This window comes from Arvicola amphibius, chromosome 5 (genome assembly GCF_903992535.2).
Source record: "Arvicola amphibius chromosome 5, mArvAmp1.2, whole genome shotgun sequence".
Taxonomy (NCBI): domain Eukaryota; kingdom Metazoa; phylum Chordata; class Mammalia; order Rodentia; family Cricetidae; genus Arvicola; species Arvicola amphibius.
The window spans coordinates 130,146,282-130,168,407 of record NC_052051.1 but is presented as its reverse complement, the minus strand read 5'-3'; the positions used below and the strand labels follow the sequence as shown (position 1 = coordinate 130,168,407).

Sequence of the window (22,126 nt, the reverse complement as noted above, 5' to 3'; positions counted from 1 at the left end):
CAGGTATGACTTCCTTCTGTCGAAGGCCAAGAGGAAGAAGACAGAAGGTTTTACATGATGAGGTAACAGCCACAGAACTTCTGTCTGCTGTCCTTCACCACCCACTGGGGACACTTAAGGCCATAGACACACCCAGAGTTCCCCCTCTGCTCTGGAGACATGAAACTAGGTTGCAGGATGCGTGTTCACAGTGGGCTATGACTGGGAACTTCCGCTATCTAGTGGGTGTTTATTTGGCCACAAACTCCTGTGGCTCTGAGCTTACTTCCACCACATTTAAAAGTGTACAACAAAAGAACTGAATTTTTTAGCTCATTTTGTTGCCTTTCTGTAAATTTTGCATAATCCTCTTGAGTTGTTACAAAGCCTCTGAGATCCTTTTGGCTAAAGCATTTGTGTGTGTATACATATATCCATATATATAGGTATAAATATACATTATATACATGTATGTATATATACATAGAGACACATACATATATGATACAGTATCTCTCTATGTCGTCCTAGCTTCCCTGGAGCTCCCTATGTAGAGCAGGCTGACCTCGAACTCACCAAGATCCTGCCTCTGCCTCCCACCTGCACCACCATGCCTAGCTTGAACCCATAGATTCTTAAAACCACGAATTTTTAGATTTCAAAGAAATAGTTACATCAAAATTGTGATGTGTTAGAATGGGTTTTCTTGTTATTGTGTTTTTGAGGTAGGATTTTGTTCTGTAACCAAGGCTGATCTGGAACTCACTATGTAGTCCAGATTGGCCTTGAACTACTGGTAATTCTCCTGCCTCAGCTTCTTGAGTGGTGGGATTACAAACACAAGGCACTGTGCCTGTGTAAGGAATGGTGTTATATTTACTTGTTTTTTGTTTTTGCAGTAGTGTCTTCCTAATTGGAACTTACCCTGAAAACAAGTTTTACCCTGAGTTTTTAACTGCCTATCTCTGCCTCCCCAGTGTGGGGAATATAGGAGTGTGCTAGTTACTATCCCTGGCTGAAAAAAATTAGAACATATTACCTTAAAGAGAAATTTACATACTTTTAAAGTTTGTTAGAAGTTGATTGCTGATGGGCAGTGGTGGCTCACACCTTTAATCCCTGCACTTGGGAGGCAGAGGCAGAGGACTCTGTGAATTCCAGGCCAACCTGGTCTACAGAGTGAGTTCCAGGACAGTTAGAACTGTTACACAGAGAAACCCTGTCTCGAAAAACAAACACCTCCCTCCCCCAGCCGAAAACCAACCAACCAACCAACCAACCAACCAACCAACCAACCAAACAAACAAACAAAAAAAGAAGTTGATTGCTTTACTAAAATGTGTAGCTTTTGGGCCAGTGGGAGGGTTTATTTAGTAAGGGCGCTTGCTGTCCAGCACAAGTAATTGAGCTTGAGCCCCAGGACTCACGAGTTGTCCTCTGACCTTCACAGGTACACATTCAAATGGCTCCACATTTGACTGGCTCATGCCCCCCCCCAACATAAATAGTGTTTTGTTTTGTTTTTAATGTATAGGTTTATTCAGGGTAAAATCGTGACAAATATTGGAAAGTAGGTATTTGTTCATTGTGACAGTTTAAAAAATTATCTCAGAGCATGAGAATGTACTCAATATCAAGGCTGCTGAAGTAAATTTCACCAGCCCAACTGTCTCCATCCGGTCCTCCCCACCCCTCCCCACCGCCACAAAATATACAACTGCAGATCAAACCAAACCAAAACCGCGCGGATCTCATAGTGCTAAGGTTTTCAGTACTTTCTTTTTTGAGATTTAATAAGAATTACGCGTGTACCTGTGTGCCCATGGTTGCTAAAGGAGGGTGTTAGATCCCCTGAAGCTGGGATTACAGGTGGCTGTGAACCGTAGGTTCTGGGAATTGAGCTCAAATCCCCGAATGTAGAAGCTCCTAATTGCTGAGCCATCTCTCCAGCCCAGTTCTTAGATTTTAATCCTAGGTGACAATGTATTCCTTATCTGCTAACAGTGGCTTGCCATGAGCATTCCTTTTTCCTAGTAAATTTTAATGCTGTAATTAAAGTTAGCACTGCCATCAAGGACTGAGTGTTTATTGGTAAGTGTTAATGCTGACTAACAAAGGTAGTTATCTCAGCTGCTCATCTCACCGTGATTGATGGTTCAGAGTAATTCCAGTTTTTATTTAAACAAAAAACAATTTAAATGTAAGTTGTTTGCGTTAAGGTTATTAGATTTTAATATGCTGGGAAAATATCCATGATTAACTTTGAGAAGAGAGTTCTTTGGCTATTTAAATAGATGCTTCATTTAATTTTGATATAGAATCAGCTATGTAGAGTTTCTAATAGCTGTACGATATGAAAAAAATGCGTGAAAAGGTGTGGAGAGCAGTTTTCATTATAAAAATATGTGTATGTAGAAAGGCTGAGTTATGACATTAAAAATAAAATAATGAGAATATTTGAAGACATTTCCCCCTCTATCTTGAAATAATAATCCACCCATGAGTTTTATGAAGTCTGTTGCCATTATGGCAAAAAGAAGCATGAATTCTTTAATTTTAAGAGATAGCTGTTTTTCTCGACTGATTGATTTAAATTTAGCTGAGTCTACTGCTGAAACCGCAGGTGTTTCTTGACCGGAACAGTGAGATCTCTGGGTTTTAAGGTAGATAAGGGCAACCCTGGTGGCCACGAGAGTGCTAGGAGTTTGATAACAGTGTGTGGAATAAGTCCCTGTCATCTTTGCCAGGGCACAGTGTGTAAAATGTCTGACTCACGCCGGGCGGTGGTGGCGCACGCCTTTAATCCCAGTACTCGGGAGGCGGAGGCAGGTGTACACGCAAGCACACTCTATCAACTTCAAGTGTCTTGCTCAGTCATTCTCTACCTTATCATTTCATGCAGGTCTCTAACTGAACATGGAACTTAGACTGGCTGGCTAGCAATGGGATTACAGGCACATGCTGCCACGTTCAGCTGCTCCACTTTTTACCCCAGTAGGACAAGAGACAGGCGCTCGGTCCTTATCCTGTACTGACTGACTGAGCTGCCTTCCCAGCCCCCTGCCACAGTTCTAATTTCATTTTTTTCCCTTTTAAGATGTACTTTTATTTATGTGTGTGCCTGCAGGGTTTTTGTAGTTAGTTTTGAGGCAGGGTCTTATGTCGCTCTGGCTGGTCTGAAACTCTAAATGTAAACAAGGCTGACTTCAGATTCATAGAAATCTGCCTGTCGCTGCATACGCCACCGCACCCGGCTCTGCACGAGTTTATGTGCACCATGTGTGAGCAGTATCCATAGAAGCCAGAAAAGGGTACCTTATCACCTGGAACTGGGGTTGCAAGCATTTGTGAGCTGCCCATTGGGTGCTGGGAACGGAACCAGGGTCCTCTGTAAGAGCAGTAAGCGCTTTTAACCACTGAGCTATCCATCCAGTCAGCAGCGAGTCTTAGTAACTCTTTGTGACAATCTATATTCTCTTCTGAAATAAAACATATCTAAATATATTCTGGAAATATGAATGTCCAGAGAATGAGATCCTGTTAACATCTTCTCCTGCATCTTCTTTCTCTATAAGCAAAAGGTATAGTAAGTGTGAAAATAAAAATAGATTCTAACCTTTTTATTTGCATCTGTGATTCAGAAGAATCTTTTTTCTTTTTTTAATTCAGAGGTGCTGCTGTGACATATCTGTCACTAGCCTTCTAAGTGCCGCTTTATAGATGACATCAACAGACCCTGACCTCAGTCTTCAGCTAAGGTTTTCCCCAGAATATGGGTTTTAGAAGAGGAAAAAAAAAAAAAAATCACCCTCTGTCCAAATCTCATTACATATCAGATTCAAAGTAACTGTAAATATTTAATTATAAATTCATTTCCAGGCATTTTAAAACTTTTCACTTTTCATCGCTGTTGAAAAACAATGTCTGGTTCTCAGAAGCCAGAGGAACAAGTTTGTCTGTCGTATGCTTAGCCTTGTGACAAATTAGACTCTATGAGCTTAGTGCCCTTAGGGATCTTGGGCGGAGCAGGAGCTTGAAATAACTTGATCTCCACAGGTTCCTTGACTCCTCTTGAGGTGAAGATCACATTATCTTCCCTCCTGGCTGCCAGTGCTACACAAAAGGTTGAGGCGTTTAAGGGTTTCTCAAAGGCCGTGAGTCACTGATGGAACAAAGGGTGCTGATTCTGAGTCATGCTCTTTAGCCTGGATGGAGACAGGAGGTTCCTGGCTGGTGAAAGGACCACACACTAGGTGACCTGTGGCTGTTCGGGTGAAGTTAGGAAAAATGCTTTGAAAAGCTAGCATCCCTGCTCTTCTGGTAGGTGAGAGACAGAAAGAGGTCTTTGGCTAGTTCCTGGTGGCATTGAACATCAGCTCCTGAGACCAACTTCCTCTTAAATCTGATCCTTACCTCCTGATGACTAGGACTTCCCACCATTCTGAGCTTTCTCGCTCTCTTCCTCAGCTCTCAGGGTCTACTGATACCTTCCTCTTTCCTTACACTCCACGGGTTTTCACTGAGAGTCTCTCATCCTTCCACTGGCTCCCTATTTTCTGTGTGCTGGTCTAGTCTAGCTCACTTCTCCTTGGGTCCTGTGCCTACCCAGCAAACATTTCCCCAGAGACAGACAGACTTCTGCCCAGGTTTCCCTTCCCAGAGACCGACTCTCCTAACAGAAATGGATATTTGAGACTCATCTTTGAGCTCCTCTTCAACTCCCACCTTCTTGAGTCTTGACTGTGTCTCTTATTGGACTTCTGCCATGGCATCATAACACATGTTCATATTCTTTTTCTCTCTTTGTGCTCAGCCTTGCCCTCTCAGCCAGTGTGAGTTTTACCAGGTGAGTTAGCCGATGCTCCCACACTCCTACTTCAGAAACTTCTCATGCTATATTTTAGCCTCACAGAAACCCCTAGGTTCTTATCCTTACCTGGACTCTTGAATTCCCTCTAGCTATTCCTGGCTCTCAACTGCCAGTCCCTTAACTACTGCTGCATTCAGGATAGCTTAGATCTCCTCTAGCCTCTCCCAAGCCAAGTCCTACACAATCTCATAAATCTACCTCAGCCCACTCCCTGCCCCACCCCCTCGATGCTCCCATAATGCTTTGGGCTTAACTGACCATCTGAATCCTGACCATAGTCTCTCCTCTGCAGTGACTATTCATCTCTCCTGGAACAATGCTTGCCACGTAGAGGCAACTGACAGAAAGATACTGGATAAGACGATGACTTCCCTAACAGTGAGGCAACTTTCGTTAGCAACTCTTACAAAGGGGAGGGCCTGGGTCAATACATGGTGTTCCTGTCACAAAAACTAGGCCCTTAAACAACTTGGACTTACTCTGTTTGCTCAATACCTCTTGCATGGGGAGTTGAATAATAATCTTTCACTATGTACCTTCTCCCTCAGAATTACATTTTGTTAGCTCTTCCATTCCTCTCCGTTCTCTTTTTCTGCTGAGACAGATACATGTATAGCTCAGGCTCTATGGAACTAAGGATGAACTTGAACTGCTGATACATCTCCCTCTTTCTCCCAAGTCCTGGGAAGACAGACATGTGCCACTATACCCGGGTGTTTGCTTTTATTTGAAGCAGAATTTGGCTTAGCATCATTTTTATGAAAAGATCTTTTTAAACTTTATTTATTTATTAAACTGAATATATTAGCTCACAGCTATAATCCCAGTCCTTTGGAAGCTGAATGTTTGAAGCTAGCCTGTGCTACATTGTGAGTTCAAGAATAGCTTAAGGCTATAGTGTGAGACATTCTCAACAGCAAATGAGATTTTTTTTTCTTTTTTTAAAAATGACCCAAGTGCCATTAACATTGAGTACTCTAGCTGAGGTGTCTCCTCCTGTCCTATGTGTTATGTATGGATCACATTTCTTAGAGGACACTGGAAAAAATGTCAGAGAAAAATGGTCTCTCTAGAGAGAGACCTACTGGGTTTTTTAAAATCTGTTCTGTTCACAGAAGAGAAAATAATCCTGAACTTGGGAACTGCAATTTACTCGTGTAGGACTTTGTGAGAATCAGGTTGTATTATGGGACTGGGAACTTACCTAAAAGGCTTGAAGCCCTGGGTGAGTCTGATCTCTAATACCAAACACATAGTAGAATTTATGTGACCGTGAACTTGGAGGTGGGTGCTTACAGATATTACTGGGAAATTCATGGCTTCTGCTGTGTTTGTTGTTTTCTTTCTTTCTCTCTCCTTCCTTCCTTTGTTCCCTTTTTCTTTGGCTCTTTCTTTCTTTCTTTCTTTCTTTCTTTCTTTCTTTCTTTCTTTCTTTCTTTCCTTACCTGAGCAGGCAGCTTCTCTTTTGGACTTATTTCCAAATCAAATGAGGAGAGACTCACATCTGCCTTTCAGTAGAGGCATGGTAGGAATTATATTGTGTCCTTAAACATAGGTAGCTATTGGTACCAAGACAGACAAAGTTAAAATTGTCACCCTCTGTGGGTTGACCCATGGTGCTTTGGTAAAAGAAGTTCTGACCCTTTGTAAGACACTGAGGGCCTGATACGACTCAGACTTGTCGTTTGTCACCAGCAGTATATATTGGATAATTCAGATGCGTACACTTCTACAGGAGTCCATTTGGGTGGTTGGAAGAAGTCACCTAACCTGGGTAGAGAAGGGATTTTAGTTGAGAGCAGGAAAGAAAGGATTTTCTCCAAGTAGACTTTCTTCCCCATCTCCCCATCCTTCAAGAAGTATGTCCACATCTGGCAGAGTGAGGAGAGACATGGCCGTTTGTCCCCCTTTTTCAGCCTGACTTCATAGGGATTTAGGAACCCTGGAGCTGCAGGCAGTGTGCACCTAGCTCCTGAAGCACATGCCTCGTTCAGCAGAGTTGAAATTGGCTCGTTCGCTCCCATAGGCATCCTCTGAGGAACAGCCTCCGAGCTCACCTCTGAGCTGTCTTTGTCAAGGGAAGGAGTGAAACTTAATTTGTAGAAATGCAATTTGGGTGAAATTTCTCGGAACTCGACTTTATACCAAGGAGACAGTAAAAGAACTCTTCCCAAAAGGAAGAAGTCTTTTCTAGTACCGCCTATGATCGCCACCGCCTTTCCCTGTGGTTTGTTTTTGTTTTCGGCATCTTTGGAAATGCCACCAGAGGAGATCAGAGTACCCCTTTGAACCAGATATGAAAACTCCTACCATTTACCGCCACTATTTAAAGCACACCCCACTCTGAGCAGTGAAAAATGTCAGCAGCACTTTGAGAACAGATTGCCTGTGGCTCAGCGGTGGGGCAGCAGTCTTTCCGGGAGCACAAGCGAGGCTAAGTACGTGACAACTGATAGGGTGTGCTGGAAGGGTTCTTGAGGCCCAGATCCCTATGAAATTCTACAGTGAGCATCTTTGAGAGGAGATTTAGTTTAGCTTCAGAACAAAACAAAACAAAACAAAATTGAAAGCATTGGGCTGAGTGGTGTAATTACACTGTCTGTACACACTCAGACCTTTGATGGTGCTTGGAAAACAGCCAAGGCTAGACAAGGAAGCTGAAAGCCATGCTGTTGTTTAAGCATATTTTCTACATGTGCTTGCACATAGGGCCACCTCTGAGGTTATTCCTGATGGCTAGTGACACCCTTCCCCCGAAGCAGCATTAGGCAGAGCCTAGATTGTTAGCATTCTGTGTGTCCAGCCTTCTGTTTGTCTTGGCTGGAAATAGAAGCAGTCTTCTTGGCCCCAGGGGAGCAGAGCCATGGTCATGGCTAGACTTTGGCAGCATCTCAGCTGTGGTTTCAGGTGGCTGTTTCTCTCTCTCAATGCCTAGGGTTTCACACATGCTCTACTGCAGAGGTAATGTACGTGTGTGTGTGTGTGTGTGTGTGTGTGTGTGTGTGTGTGTTTCTGCATACCCCCTGAGGGCTCTCAGCATTACTCTATTGACACACAGTCTCTTACAGAACCGAGCTGGTATAATATCCAGAAAGCCCCAGCTATCTTTTTTCTCTGCCACCACCCACTTCTCTACCACAGGATTTACAGGTGTGTGCTCAACCATGCCCAAATTCTTTTCCTGGGCTTGGGGAATTGGAACTCAGGTACAGAGTGCTCCTAACTGCTGAGTCATCTCTGCCTGGGGGTGAGGGAGGGGTTCTGGAGGGGGTCACAGTATTTGGGAGAGTTTTAAACTGTAGGCATTAAAAGAGCTTCAGGTGTGTAGCTTCCTGTGTACAGAAAAACAGGCTCAGAAATTCCCTTCGAAGGAGGCTTTCTCTCTATCTCACGCTCTGTTTTACATTTAGATGAGGCTACTTTTGGTTGACCTAGGTTGGTTCAAATTCTGGCTTGGCCACCCACTCTTAGAGACCCTTCAAGGTCGCTCTCATCTCCTCACAATTTTGTGAACATTAAATGAAAAAAAAAAAAAAAAGAGTGCACAGTGTAATCCTGCCTCTGATGTCTGTTTGAAAACTGTTCTAATCCCTAAACACTGTGTGTGTTAAACAGTAGCTCAGGGTGTGAACTCTGTACAAACAAGTCGAAAGCCTTGTGCAGGCTGGGCTTTGGTCTTGAATTTTAGATCCTTGAATAAGTTGCCCCTGCTTTGGGATCTTGTTCTGTTTCTGTAAAGTGGTTGAGCCTCCAAGTTAGAATAGAACTGGACCCTTAAATCATTAGCATGAGTTTGTCCCCTCCACCCCTCCTTTATTTTTTGCACTGCAAGCTCCAGAGCATAAATTGCTTTGATCCTGGCTCTCAGAAGTGTCTACCACATTTAGGAGAGGCCTAACTAAGAATAATGACCAAAGTTGGATCTGTTCTGGTTTGTTCCCTGGGATGGAAACTCAAGCGTAGTTAATTTTGGCGAGAGTATCAGTGTCTAAGGAACATGTTTTTAAACCGACCCCACTCTGTTAAGGAAACAGTGACGTCAAGCAGATGCATAGCCCAGATTTTCTGCCATCAGCAGGCATTGGTCACCTCCAAAAGGCAGGGATTTCCACTTACAGCAGAGCGGTCTTCTACCTAATGCTTTTAAAATTAAGAGGTGACTGGGCAATCTAATAAAACAGCCAAATGCTAGGATCTGAAGAAAATGTGAGCCTTAAGTACCCATGCCCCAGCATGCTCAGAGAATCAAAACATTGACTCTGTGCGAAATGAAACACCACACTCCTACTGCCTCTGGCAGTTGGCAGTCTGAGAATCCCAGGATTGAGGGGTTAACGACAGGACTCGTGTGGAGATTTGTGAGAACAGATGGAAGGAACACAGGGCACTTCGCCCTGTCAGGGTTCAGCCCTGATGCAGGCCAATCCGGGTGGGGGTGGGCTCTGCAGTGAGGAGGCTCCCCTGTATGCAGCCCCGGGCTTTCCTCCTGGCAGCCCCGGCTGCCTCCTGCAGCAGAGCCACGTGGATGCGTCTTTGTTGGTCTAGAGTGTCTGCGGCAGTGCCCCTCATTCGTGCCCGGGAGACCCCTCTGGTTTAGCTTCGGGCTTCCTGGCACTGTAGACCCTCCCCGGCTGAAACAGGCAAATGCTGGATGATGGAAAGCAGCCACCCTCGGCACTTCAGCCTCGGAGCCTTCCTGGCTCATCAGCACTCAGGAAGCCCTTGAAATAAGGTGAAGAGAGAAAATATTACCAGGACCTCTGCAGAGCCGTCGTCCCCTCCCCTCCCCCACCTCTGATTACACACACTAAGTGCCGCTATCTGTGTAAATAACCTTCTGTTCCCCGCCTCCCTCCGCCCTCTCAGCTCCCCCGCCCCCTGCTCTTAGGCTCTCTGGCGTGATAAATAGCCAGGCTACTGCACAGCGTGCACCAACACCTGGGAATAATCATGCAAAAATAACAGTGAGAGACTGCGGCGCGTCTGTTCTTGACATTAACTTTCCTCAGTTTGACAGGCTGCCACCACCAGCTGTTAGACTTACGAGGCTTTTTTTTTTCTCCTTTCCCTTCCCCCAACTGGAAGATGGCTGCTTTCCTATTTTGGCCTCTGTTAGGTTACATCAGTATCCTATCAAGATGACAGACAAGAGCGTTGACAAAGGAACCCTAGCTGAAACTGCCAGTACTTTTGTTCCGATCTTTAATTCTCGTTATTAATACAGTGAGTTTTAAATGAGGACCATCTGATTAGGAGTATGTTTCTTCCTCTAGGAAGCCATGCAGAGTTGTCTCACTTGAATTGCTGTTGAACGTAGTCAAGCCTAACCTTTGGCCTCACAGGACCAAACCACCCATCAATTTCCTTTCATTCAGGTCTGAGATATATTTGCAACGATGGTAATGATATTAATGGTTGGACTAGCTCCTACTTAGTGAGTGTTACTCTGCCCTGCGCCCTGAACTCAGGTTGCCTGTATGACTCCACGTCCCATTAGCTAGGTGCTATTTCTGTTTTTCTTCAGATGAAGACAGAGTCACACAGAGATCAAGTGCCTGAAGTCCCATAGTGGATGGCCAAGCTAGGATTCCAGCTCTAAAGACCTTTGTCTGTGCCGCCCTGTGACCATTAAAGTCCAGCCGTTTGCCCTCTTCCCTTGAATGCAGCTCTACAATTGAAGTTGCCGTTTCGATCTATTTGTGATTGTTTAATTAGTGCTGATTGATTCCTTTGATGCAGCTTGCAGCCTTGGGACCCAGGGTATTGGGGTGCATTCTTTTTCGGAGCAGGTTGCACAGAGTTTAACAGATGAAGTAGTTCCATTGTGAGTGTGGAGGGGTTTGAGGTGAGCAGAAGTACTTTGGGCGAGGCCCTGTGAGGAAAAGAGGGGAAACTGGAGATGAGGAAGAGAGATCCTGGAGTAATTGAGAACGCACCAGGACCTCTGGGGTGCTCTCCTCTTTGCCATGAAACTGTAAGTGGGGGTGGATCGCGCCAGCAGGCTACTGCCAGGTGTCGGTGGGAGACAGCCGTATTTCCCCAGGCTGAGCTTCTCCGGGTTAAGCCCCCTTTTCTTATACTTTCACTGCACTTAGCCATGCATCTGGAGGGGATTACAGATTTATGTTAAATATAGTAGCATGTAGAAAGCAGCCTTGTAAGGCTGTGTGCTCGGTTTAGAGAGCTGGAATATTAGACTGGGGACTCGCCAGCCCCTTAAGCCAGTGTGGACTGAGCTGTACACTGAGCTGAGCACCTCTTTTTACATGGGTCATCTCAGTCTTCCCTGCACCCCAGTGGGGGCGATGGTTATTACCACCCCCCTTTCTTAGATTCTGATTCTGATGTTCCGTCATTGGCTCGGAGTCCCCTGAACATGAACTGGTAGAGGCAGGACTTGAACCCTGGTCTCCTTGCTCACAAAACTCTGGATCCCACCCGCCCCAGCTGCCCTGCTCAGAAGCTGCTGCCTCCCAACAGGCAGGACTGTTACCAACGTCTGCATCAACAGACTTCACTGACTGAAGAAATTATGGCTTCAGTGTGGATCAGTGACCCGAGAAATCAGGGCATCGCGGACTTGATCACTACTGAGTCCTGGTGTGGCAGTGAAGGCCTGAAATCCCAACGCTAGGGAGATGGAAGAAGGGGAGTCCTCAGATCGAAGCCAGACTATTCTGTTTTTGGAGCCCCTGCTGCAACAAACATGAAATTAACTGTGGAATATCTTTTAAGACCCTGCTTTCTGTGTGGTAGGTGTGCTTGGTGTGTAACACCATAATGCCCACGAGAGAACATAAATCTTTTCAGAGAGACGGTTCCACTGGGACATTACCTAGCTGGAAATACTAGCCATGGTCTCTGAATATTCCTCTCCATTTTAACCTGCCGTGATAGGTGATTCTCTTGGGAATTTCCTACTGCAGTGTGCTCTCCTCTTCTCCCCTGGTGCTAGCTTTTTGTTCTTGCACAATAAATGGGACACAAGCTCCCCTAGAATTGGGTGGGTTGGTCTAGACGGCTTTCTGCTGGAGCGCTCTGTGACAGTCTCAAGCAGAGGCTCGAGGCACAGACAGAGAGCTTCGTGTGACTGACGAGGAGAGTGGACTCGTGAAGCAAGCTCTCCAATCATTATTCGCGCTAATGGAAATTCAGATTCTTCTCTAAGCTCTTAAGGATTGGTAAATAAGAGGAATGCTTTTAAAAATAGCATATCTGCCAAGTAAAACACTCCGCGAGTGGCTGTAACTCCCGCCCCCGAAAACCCTCCTTCCATTTGGTGACCTCTAGGGAGGAGGGGCTGCTGGAGGCCACGTGGGTGGTCTCTGTGTCCCACCTCCGCAGGACTCAGAGGGCAGTGGAGGAGAATGCAGGGTAGGGTAAGGGCTAGTTCTTCTGGAAACAGGAGTTTTGAGTTTCAGAAGAAAAACCAGAATTATAGGAAAAGTGAGAGAAGACTTCACTTTGACAATCAAAGATCTGAATATTTGAGATACCCAGTGTTAAAGGCTTTAGACTATTATTATCTTATGGGTAGGTTCATATTTATAGTCAAAGTCTCTTATTTTCTTATTTCTTCATTTTCTTATTTGAAAACTGTTGGATGAGGTTTCTACATTATCACTGACTCAGCTTAGATCATGACATTTGGACTGTGTTCAAGGAAACAACCATGCCAGCTTATTTGGAGGCCTTTGCTCTCAGGACACCCAAATTTTTCACAAATATGAACAGTGATAGAGCGTGAGTTGAGCCTGCTCCAGCCCTAGGTCTGGCCCCAGCAGCAGCAGCAGCAACCCCACAACAAAAACTTGACTTTTAAAAAATTTACATAAGTATCACAAATATGGGGTGTATTATCGATCGGTCTGTCTATAAGTGGGACTGGGTTGAAATGGGGATTCAGTGCCGAAACAGGTGAAATAAACAGTATTAGGAGGCAGTATTAGGAGGCTGAAGGATCTATTTCCCAGCTGGGGAAAGTGGGCCTTAGAGAGGTGGAAGGACTAGGACTGTGTCAGGCCAGGAGCCAGAAGCCTAGTGTGAACGCATGCTGCATCCAGAAAGGTCCCATTCATTCTCTGTCCAATCCTCACCTCCCAGAGCTGCATCCCTGCTCTCTTGACTCCTCACTTCTTTTATTTTGGTCCATTTTCTTATACATCAACTCAAGCTGTCTTTGTTCTCAGCATTAATGTGGGCTGTGGATCAGGCCACCTGACGCTATTTTCAGAAAACGGTTCCGCTTTGTCCCGTTAGCTTCTTATCACCTAGCATCATCTCATGGTTTTTAATTTCGGAGAGCAATTCTTCTTACCTCACACAGGTCTTTAGCTGCAATAAAAGCTGTGGTTAGGATTGAGCCTGTCTCTCCTCCCTGCCACCGCCTCCTTACTTTTCTTCCCTTATCTGTCAGCCCCCATTTTTAAACAGGAGCGTTGGGTGGGAACTTTGATTCACGCTCTGCTATGTTCTGCGAAGGCATAAATCACCTTCTGGGGACTTGGTCCTGCCGTGGGGGTGGGGGGGCTTTTCTTTCTGGGACTCTGCGGTCAGAACAATAAAAAAGTATGGTGCAAAAGAAGTTTTATGGCAGCTTTGAGAGCAGGAAATTAAGTTTCTTTACCATGCAGATGGGTGGAGGGCTGCTCTCTGGCCTCTAGAATCGCTCAGGCAAGTGAATGTCAGTTTATCATTTTAGGTGGAATGCAATTGTAGAGGATCCTGGTCAGTTCATCCAGGAGACCACACAGATGACTGCCTCCCCAGTTCAAGGAGCACAGCTCCTCTTCTGACCCTATTGAAATACTTATTTTATTAGGTTTTTTTCTTCTCTAAGCAACAAAGACTATAATATTAAATCTGTAGCCAAAAGCCTCAAAGGGACTTGATGAAGCAAGGGATGTATGCACAGCAGATGAGATCAAGTTTTACTAGGTCAACCGTCTGTGGATCCTTCTTAACATTCACTGTCTACCCGGCGGATAATGAGCCCGAGATGCTGTCCCTTGAACTGAGGCCCTGTCTGCATGCGGTGCATGGGGCACCTGGAGTCCTAGCACACAGGTGTGTTCCTCTGAGTCTTTTTCACAGCCAACGACCTGTTTCCAAGGTCAGATCTGTGCTGCTCAGTAACAGTCCTAGCCAATAGTTAAGTGAGCCACATGAATGGCTGGCGATCTGTCTAGGACGTTTGTGGGCTCTGGTTTCATCACAGTCGGGCCTCTCAACTTGGGCAGAGCACCTTGGCTGTCTTTCTGGGGTTAGGGATGCAAAAGGGATTTTCTTGCACCTCAAGGCCTTGTACTTGGCTGTGGTATCCATTTCTTTGGATTAGGGTGTGTGTTGTGGGGGGGCTACCAAACCTTGATTGAGCTCCTCAGTCGTCTTGATAAGATGACTCATCGAAGGCTTTGTGGGTGGGGAAGCTCAGGTTGTGTGGATGCAGGCACACACATTTATTTATCCTCTTTATGAATTCCTGCTAAACTTTACGCTCGAACACTTAATTAGGAATTGATTCTTAACACAGGCTAATATTCAGTTTACGTGCTTTAGTGTGTATAATCAAGTTATAAATTTTATACATTCGGCAGAATAAGTTAATATATTTTAGTAGTGATTTAATTCATTATGGGTTGTAAAGTACTCGGAGAACAATTGTAGTCCATCTCCTTTATTTAAATATCCAATACCACAGATATTGTTGTTTATTAGTGTTTATCAGTTTCTCCCTTAGACAATGTTATCATTTTGAAAATGAGGTTTCTGTATGAGTGGGAAATAGTGTTAATTTTACAACACAATTTCATTCACGTCTCCGGAGACTAAAAGATGGTCCCGTTGGTGAATTTAGAAGGCCTGCTTCTCATTCGGGAAGCGAGCACTCCGGTCTTCACCTTCTTGGACTTGAAAACACGAACCGCTCAATTCTGTTCTGCTTATATTTTGGCACCCACGAAAGCACTCAGAGCCTATGGTAATTGCAAATGGAATGTAGAATGATGATCTGTTCTAGAAGCCATGTAAGAAGATTGCATTACAGCGAATTCCCAGAATGCATCACCCCTGCAGTAAGCCTGTCTGTCTTTCAGGTTGACCCCCTGTTTACAGTGCCGGCACCACCGCCGCCGATTGCCAGCGGTCTCGCACCTCAGATTCTGCCCTCCTACTTTTCCCCATCTTCATCCAATATTGCAGCGCCAGTCGAGCAGCTTTTGGTTCGGACTCGGTCCGTGGGGGTCAATACGTGTGAAGTTGGAGTAGTGACAGAGCCAGAGTGTCTTGGGCCCTGTGAACCTGGGACCAGTGTCAATTTGGAAGGGATCGTGTGGCATGAAACAGAAGAAGGTAAATATCATTTATTTTTATTTTATCTCCCTCTGCCCTCTTCTCCATGGTGTATCTCTGTCCATTTGTGAGGGGGATTTATTTGCCTTGTGGTTTGAGAGGACAGAAAGGTAGTAGTGATTTGGTAGGTGCTCTGACTTGGTTTAAAATAATATGCTTAATCGTCGTGTTCCTGGCCGCTTTTACCTTAAAGATATGTCAGAGCCTAAAAATGCTTCTCCTTCCCGAGGGCTCACAAGGAGGTTCTGTGAGAAGCAAGGTCAGGAGCAGCTTTCTCCAATCAGGTATCAAGGAGGCGGAGCTAAAGTTCATTTTATTTGTGGTGCGCCAGCCAGTTCGTCTGTTTCTGTGGAGTCTTCTACATCTACCTACCTTATGAATGTAACGGTGCTCCTTGTGGAGCCAGGGCCATTGTCATGATGGAGCTGAGGCTGGTTGGTGCTCAGAGCTAATGAAGTTAAGGTCAAAGGTTTAAGGCCCAGTTGAGCCTGTCATTTCTTCTACATCCCCAGACAGGCCCTTTCCTGCCCCTTAACTCAGCAAGCCGTTTGGCAAGTGTGGCTCTTTAGTCACTAGGGAAACACTGCCCGGGATACTCAGCTCCATCTATCATCGCCATTGGGAATGTAAGTCATAGTACTGGCCATGCAGATAGTGGGTCCAAATCAGTTTGCCATGTCTCATAGCACATGGTGTGTGGAGTGTTTCAAGTGGCATGCATCACTAACAAGCCAGAAGATACTGAGAAGCACCTCCCAGAGACCGAGAGCAGTCTGCTCTGTGTACAGCGAGAAGAGGGTGTTGAAGGAGGGAACACATTAGTTGTTTGAAGAGGCGCAGTAGACAGTGAGCATGGGAGCCTCTCTCCCTTCAGCGTAATGGAGGTGGATGGCAGCTGCATATATCTGGGCATCTGTGAGAAGAGTCGGTACAAGACTGAGATTGACAACGGTGGGCGGAGACTGAGTCGTCAGGTGGACTTGTTAAGGGGGAAGTTTGATTTTGCATCCTCATGTAAAATCAAAGGGTAGGATACATGCCAGGGAAGCTTGGGTGTGCCACTGTGAGGGGTTTATTGGTGGGCATAAAAAATATTTTATTTCTGGTTGTTTCAAGGGGAAAAAAAAACAGATCATTGGAGAAATCATTGGATTCTATAACATTATATGCATTCTTGTGTGGTCTGTTTCTTAATTATTCAAAACAAGGATTGCAGCTGATGCCAATAATGAAGAAAAACAATCAGTTATACAGTAAAAGGAAGTTAAAAACAGCCGCTCCTGGCTTAGTTCTTGTTTAAGTGGAAGTGATGATCCTAAAATTTTATTTGACTTTTTTATTTTTTCAATCTTCTCCTAAAACTAAGCATCTTTGAAGGTTTAGTTTGGGTTTGTCACCATTCTGGAAAGCCGATTAGCCCAATCCTCCGAGAATGCGGGGCTTGGAGAATGGTGTGAGAGCAGATAGAAGCTCTCCTCATCCTGCCTGTTTGCTCAGGACCCCCACATCCCCCAGGTTTCCAGTTTTCCCCCCTAGGGTTCTTCCTATAGAGCAGGAGTAGTGAAGAAGGGGCTCAGGTCAACCCCTCTTTTGTAGACAGTGAATCAAGACATTAGCAACATCACAGTTAGTTAGTTACATAAAGATTTTCAGCAACAAGGGGGAAAAAGATATGGAGAAAATAGGGGGTGACTTCCACAAACTCGAAATGGAGATTTCCTGGAAAATTCACTCTTTAAAGTGAGGCATTGTCTTCCTGTTTCCTAATGGGCTCATTGCTTGTCATGATCTTATTTATGTAAGTGTGGAGTAGGGCAGCCTTCCTGCCCTGTCACCTGGCTGGGTGGTAGCTGTTAGAAAATTAGCCATAGCTTTCCGGGACAGTTTGGGTTATTTTTCAGTTTGCCTAGAAGTCTGTTTAGTTTTGACTTTTAACCTTGGCCTCTAATTAAAGTGGATAATTTAGAGCAGGGGAGTTGAGGGGTTGCGATTAAAAGCCAAAGCAGTACATGAATTAAAGTAGAATTCTGATACTCTGGCCCTATGTTTAAAGAGCTTAAAGATAGTGTTTTGATAATATAGAAATAAAGCCTTACCACTGCCACCCTAGCCTTTAAAAGATGGTTTTTGATTTCAAACAAACAAGCAAACAGTCTTTTTTGGGCCAGAGTTTCTCTCTGTACTGACACCGAACTCATGATCCCCCTGCCTCTGCCTTCTGACTGTTGGGGTTCTGAGCATGTGCCGCCATGCCTGGTCCTTTCCAGATTTTGATAAAATTGGTTTTCTGGGTTTCCACCCAGGAGTATCTATGGGTGTCTCTGCACTGACTCATAGCTGTAGAAGAAAGGCAGAGTAGCCGACCAGGCTCCTTGGCGCCCCACGTGTGCCAGGACATGGTGGGTGCTGCTGTTCACTGTGCTGCCTTAAGGAGCCAGAGCCATTCATAGGGTTGTTCCTGCTGAATAAGCTGAATTTCTGACCTCTGTAGAATTAAAGAACCCATCTTTATGAAGGCCTGGGTCCTAAGACATGGATTTAATACACACCCATTTTCAAGAAAGAGGCATTTACTTTTTAATTTTTTTCTTGGTACTGTGTGCTTAAGGCCTTGGCACCAATTTAAAAATTAAACTCAATTGACTATTAACTTCTTTTCAGGAAAAATAAAAAAAGACACAGAGCAAAGACATTTGGAGCCAATTATTTTGCAGAGCTCAAAAGCGGACGGTTTTGAGGGAAGGGGAGGGCAAAGCAAGCTCTAATAATTTGTCCTATGATGTTCACTAAAGAAAGACCTGCTTGTCCCCACGCTTATAAAGTTGTCAGGTGCCTTTAAACTGAGTTGAGTCAGATCCTCCAGTGCTGCCCTAACGGGTGGTGTTTTTCCCAGATTTTATTTGATGCTGCAGTCACACGTGTGGAGGTTGTATACGCCTGTGTTTTCAGACCCTAGAGTTTCAAGAATCCATAGTTCTGGTCTCCAGGGGTCCTTGGATATTCCTGCAACCTCGTGGAGGGTGGGAGCCACAGTGAGACCGGAACTTGTCGTTAGGTTACACACTTAGTGACCTCGTGTTCTAGGAAGCCCTCTTTAGTGTCAGCTTCCTTTAGACCGTCTTTGCACCTCTGGTCACTACCCGTAGTGAATTTCTGGTTGTTCGAGAACCTAGTTGTGCTCAGGAATGAAGTGTTAATAGTCTGGTTGCTTCTGGAAAAAATTAGCCAGCTTCAGAATATGCTTAATAGGAGAGAGAAACGATTACTCCATGTGGATGTTTGCTTACCCTAGTCTGATCTTTCTCCTTTGAGGTGAGTGTTTAGGAGCCATGATGAATTGTACGAGATTACTCACAGATGTGGGGGGAATTTCCATTACATTTTACCCATGGCTTTTGGGACACACACATCTAAAGTAAAAGAGTTTGTTTGAAAATATGTGCTTAAAACAAAAATGGGGAAATAATCGGTGAATCCAGCGCTGTGTGTAAACGCATGTGTTGAGCTTGGCTGTAGGTGTCTCGACTGTGTTTTCTTTTGCATTTTATTGAGGTGGGGGTTTCAACAATTGTTATTTATTCTTAGTTTTCTGTACAGGAGTGCCTCTCTGGGTGTGTGCCCATGAGCACAGGTGTGGCCGGGGAAGCCAGAAGAGGGTTTGGATCCCTAGAGCTGGGGTTACAGGGCACAGGGTGTGGTGGGAATTGCATTCTTGACCGTTGAACCAACTCTCCATCCCCTCAGTTATGTTTCTTATTGGGTCTTTTTTTGGTGGGTGGCCGCATAGGAGAGAAAAGACTTGATTCGTGTGTGCCCACTGTCCATGCTTGTAGCTGCCATTCTCCTCCCCTTTAGGATCCTGATTGCTAACCGAGTAAAGTTACTTAGAGAAAGGAAAACTGGCATTTGCCAGTGATGGCCTCAAACACCCACAGAAAAACAGAGCGTGTGTTCTCAGTGCTGTGCTATTAAGTCACTCGAGACGGGATGGGTTTTAGAACCATCAGGTGCCCAGGTACCACCCTAGGCACTGAGTTGGCATGGATTTGTGCATTGGTCTGGTTTGGTGGATGATCTGCCACTGGTATTTTAATATTCCAGAGGTGATGGGAGGGGCAGGGAAGAAAGACAGGTAGAGGAGAGAAAAAGAGGAGAAAGGACACTAGGTCCTCTGCATGTTCCTTGCTCGTTTCTCTTTAAGGACGTCCCATGTATTTCATTGTCTCAAGTTCCCAAGAGTAAAATGGACCGGGACATTGGTCTTTACCCGACAGTTGATAAGATCTACCAAGATGCTGAAGTATGGCAGGGGAGCATAGTTGTTCAGCTGCTAGTGGGGGGAGGGGGGAGCCTTGAGCATCCATCCAGATGAACCACAAAGGATTTGAGTGGCAGTCTTCATGAACAACCGACTGATACCACTCTTCCTAATACAGTGGGAGGTACCTTACCGTTGAGTTTTCAAATGAGCCAGGCACAATAGGTTTATTCCTTTGTCGTTTCTGCTGAATTAATTTTGAAATAGGCCAGAAACCAATAGTGATGTTAATGTAGCATATATCCTGGAGAAAATGGATCTCACTTGTAACTCCAGCACTCAGGAGACAGAACAAATGTGAGCTTGAGGCCAGCTTGGGCTCCAGGGAGACCCTGTCTACAAATAAGCAAGCAGATAAACCTTGCTTAGATCATCAATGGGGGATTTCCTAGGAGACAGTGGAACGCCAGTGGCACAGTGAGTATGATTGTAATGAGACAGAATCACACTGGCGGGAGGAACGCCATAAAGAAACTTCTTTACCTGGTGTTCTGTGCCTTTGGTTTCCAAGTGAAAAAAAAAAACAAAAAAAAAGGAAGAAAAGGGGAAAAAAAAGAAAACAGACGAAGATTTAGGAAATGATGGGTTTAAAAGGTAATTAATTGGAGAAATAAATGACTCTTTTTTTAAGAACCACTAGAGATGTTCTTAAATTCTGTTTCTCTTGGATTTCCAAAGTCGTAAATGTGCAATGTAAGCAGTTTCAGGCTAACTCACTGAACGGCAAATGCTCTGCATCATTGAAGCTAGCCTAAAATACAGCAGTATGATTCCCATTCTGCCGTATTTACTTCCTGACCCCAGTACTTCAAACAGAACATTTCTTTTAAACTTCTGATTAATTTGAGAAGAGATTACGCACTAATCTAGGCTTCTGCCCCGTTTTCTGTGCGGTGCTTCGCTGAGTGAGGAACTGTTGTGAGAGCTGTGTTGGTGTAAATTTGACTGTGAACCTCAGGGGCGTGGAACGACATTGCTGACTCGCATGCTTCATTGTCCTCTCCCATCACTAGTGACCGTGCAGCCCCAGCAAATGAGATAAATGGTGGCTGGAGCTCGGGACCAGTGCTCAGTTGAGGCATGTCAGTTCACATGTTTGCCGGAAATAAATAATTGTTTAATTACTCTGTGGGTAAGGAAAAGGGTCTAGCCTTGGTCCTCTCCAACTCCCCACAGAGGTGTTGAGGGGCTGAAAGAACTACAAATTATAATTGGCACCACTGTGTGCACTGGCATGAACTGTTCAGTAATCTTTTTTACCTCCCCTCCAGGAGGCTGCCAATGAGAGTGCTGATTGGTCCCTCACAGCCACCATCACTGGTGGCAGAGCAGAGCGAAGGGTGCGTCCTCAAGAGCGCACATTGACATGGAAGGGAAAATGCAACTCGAAAGCCAATGCTAGTGTTCGCCGAACACAACCACTTTAGCTACCTCCCTCTTCTGAGAGCAGGGTTGTGGTTTTGTTTTGCTTTTGAGAGAGTTTTACTAAATTGTCCTAGGAACAAGCCATCCTCCTGCTTCAGCTTGCTAAGTAGCTGGAGTTTCAGCTGTGAACCACAGTGATGGTGCAACCTCTTTAAATTAGGGGAAAAAAATGGAAACCAGGCATGGTGGCTCATACCTTTAATCCCACCACTTGGGAGGCAGACGCAGGTGGATCTCTGTGAGTTCGAGGCCAGCTTGGTCTACAGCGTGAGTTCCAGGACAGCCAGGGCTACAAAGAGAAACCCTGTCTCGAAAAACAACAACAACAAAACACACAAAGAATTGTAATACCAGAACCCAGCGATGCGCACGCACACTTTTCTGATGAAGTAACATGTGCAAACTGTGGGTGCAATGAGGGGTTGGTACTGTGTGTTCTGTTGGAAAACCAATACCGTCTCTTTTCCTCTTATCAGCGTGAGTAACATGCTCCTTTCAAGTAGGACTCAGCATCATGGTTTTAGACAAATGTTTAAATTTTGGCTATCTGTATTTATCCTGTGGTGATGACATCAGGTGTTAAGTATGGAGCAGAAGCCTTGAACTCACTTTATAAAGACATTTAAAAACCTTTTTTGTTACTTTATCACAAAGATAAACTTCTATATTTGAACACAGAACTTCAAGCATTCAAAAGTAAATTTTTCTTTGGACTTAGATGTGAGAAAAGATGAAAGCATGCACAAGTGTATGCATGAGTGTGTGTGCGTGTGCATGCGTCTGTAACTGACATACTTTTTTTTCTCCTGAATGGAGGAATTTATAAAGAAATTTCATGAGTCTTGATGTTACAGTGACTTTGAACAGAACATTTATAACTACAATACGGAAATGATCTCATTATTTGCAAAGAATAGCTAGTGACCCATCTAGACACATCAATTGAAGCATTTCATTGATTTTTAAAATAATTTTCATAGCTTTATTGAATTATAATTTACTTAACATGCAATCTGTCCATTGAAAGTATACGATCCATAGATTTCTCACTGCATCTAGAGTTAGACAGTCATCATTACAATTAATTTCAAAAGGTTCTTCATCACTCCAAATTTGTCCTCCTGAAGCGATTTTTTCATTTTTGCTCCTGATTTTTTGCTGGTTTATGGGTAAGAATGTGGGGT

General features: G+C 44.6%; 1 protein-coding gene across 2 annotated transcripts in view; it reads left to right on the top strand.

Moving 5' to 3' along the window:
* Positions 1-22,126, top strand: part of Znf608 (zinc finger protein 608) — a 110,953-nt gene that overhangs the window by 33,192 nt on the left and 55,635 nt on the right. For both annotated transcript variants that reach the window (XM_038332001.1, XM_038332002.1), the window contains exon 3: positions 14,944-15,199. In XM_038332001.1, coding sequence (XP_038187929.1) covers positions 14,944-15,199 — 256 coding nt within the window. The remainder of the gene's footprint in view (positions 1-14,943; positions 15,200-22,126) is intronic.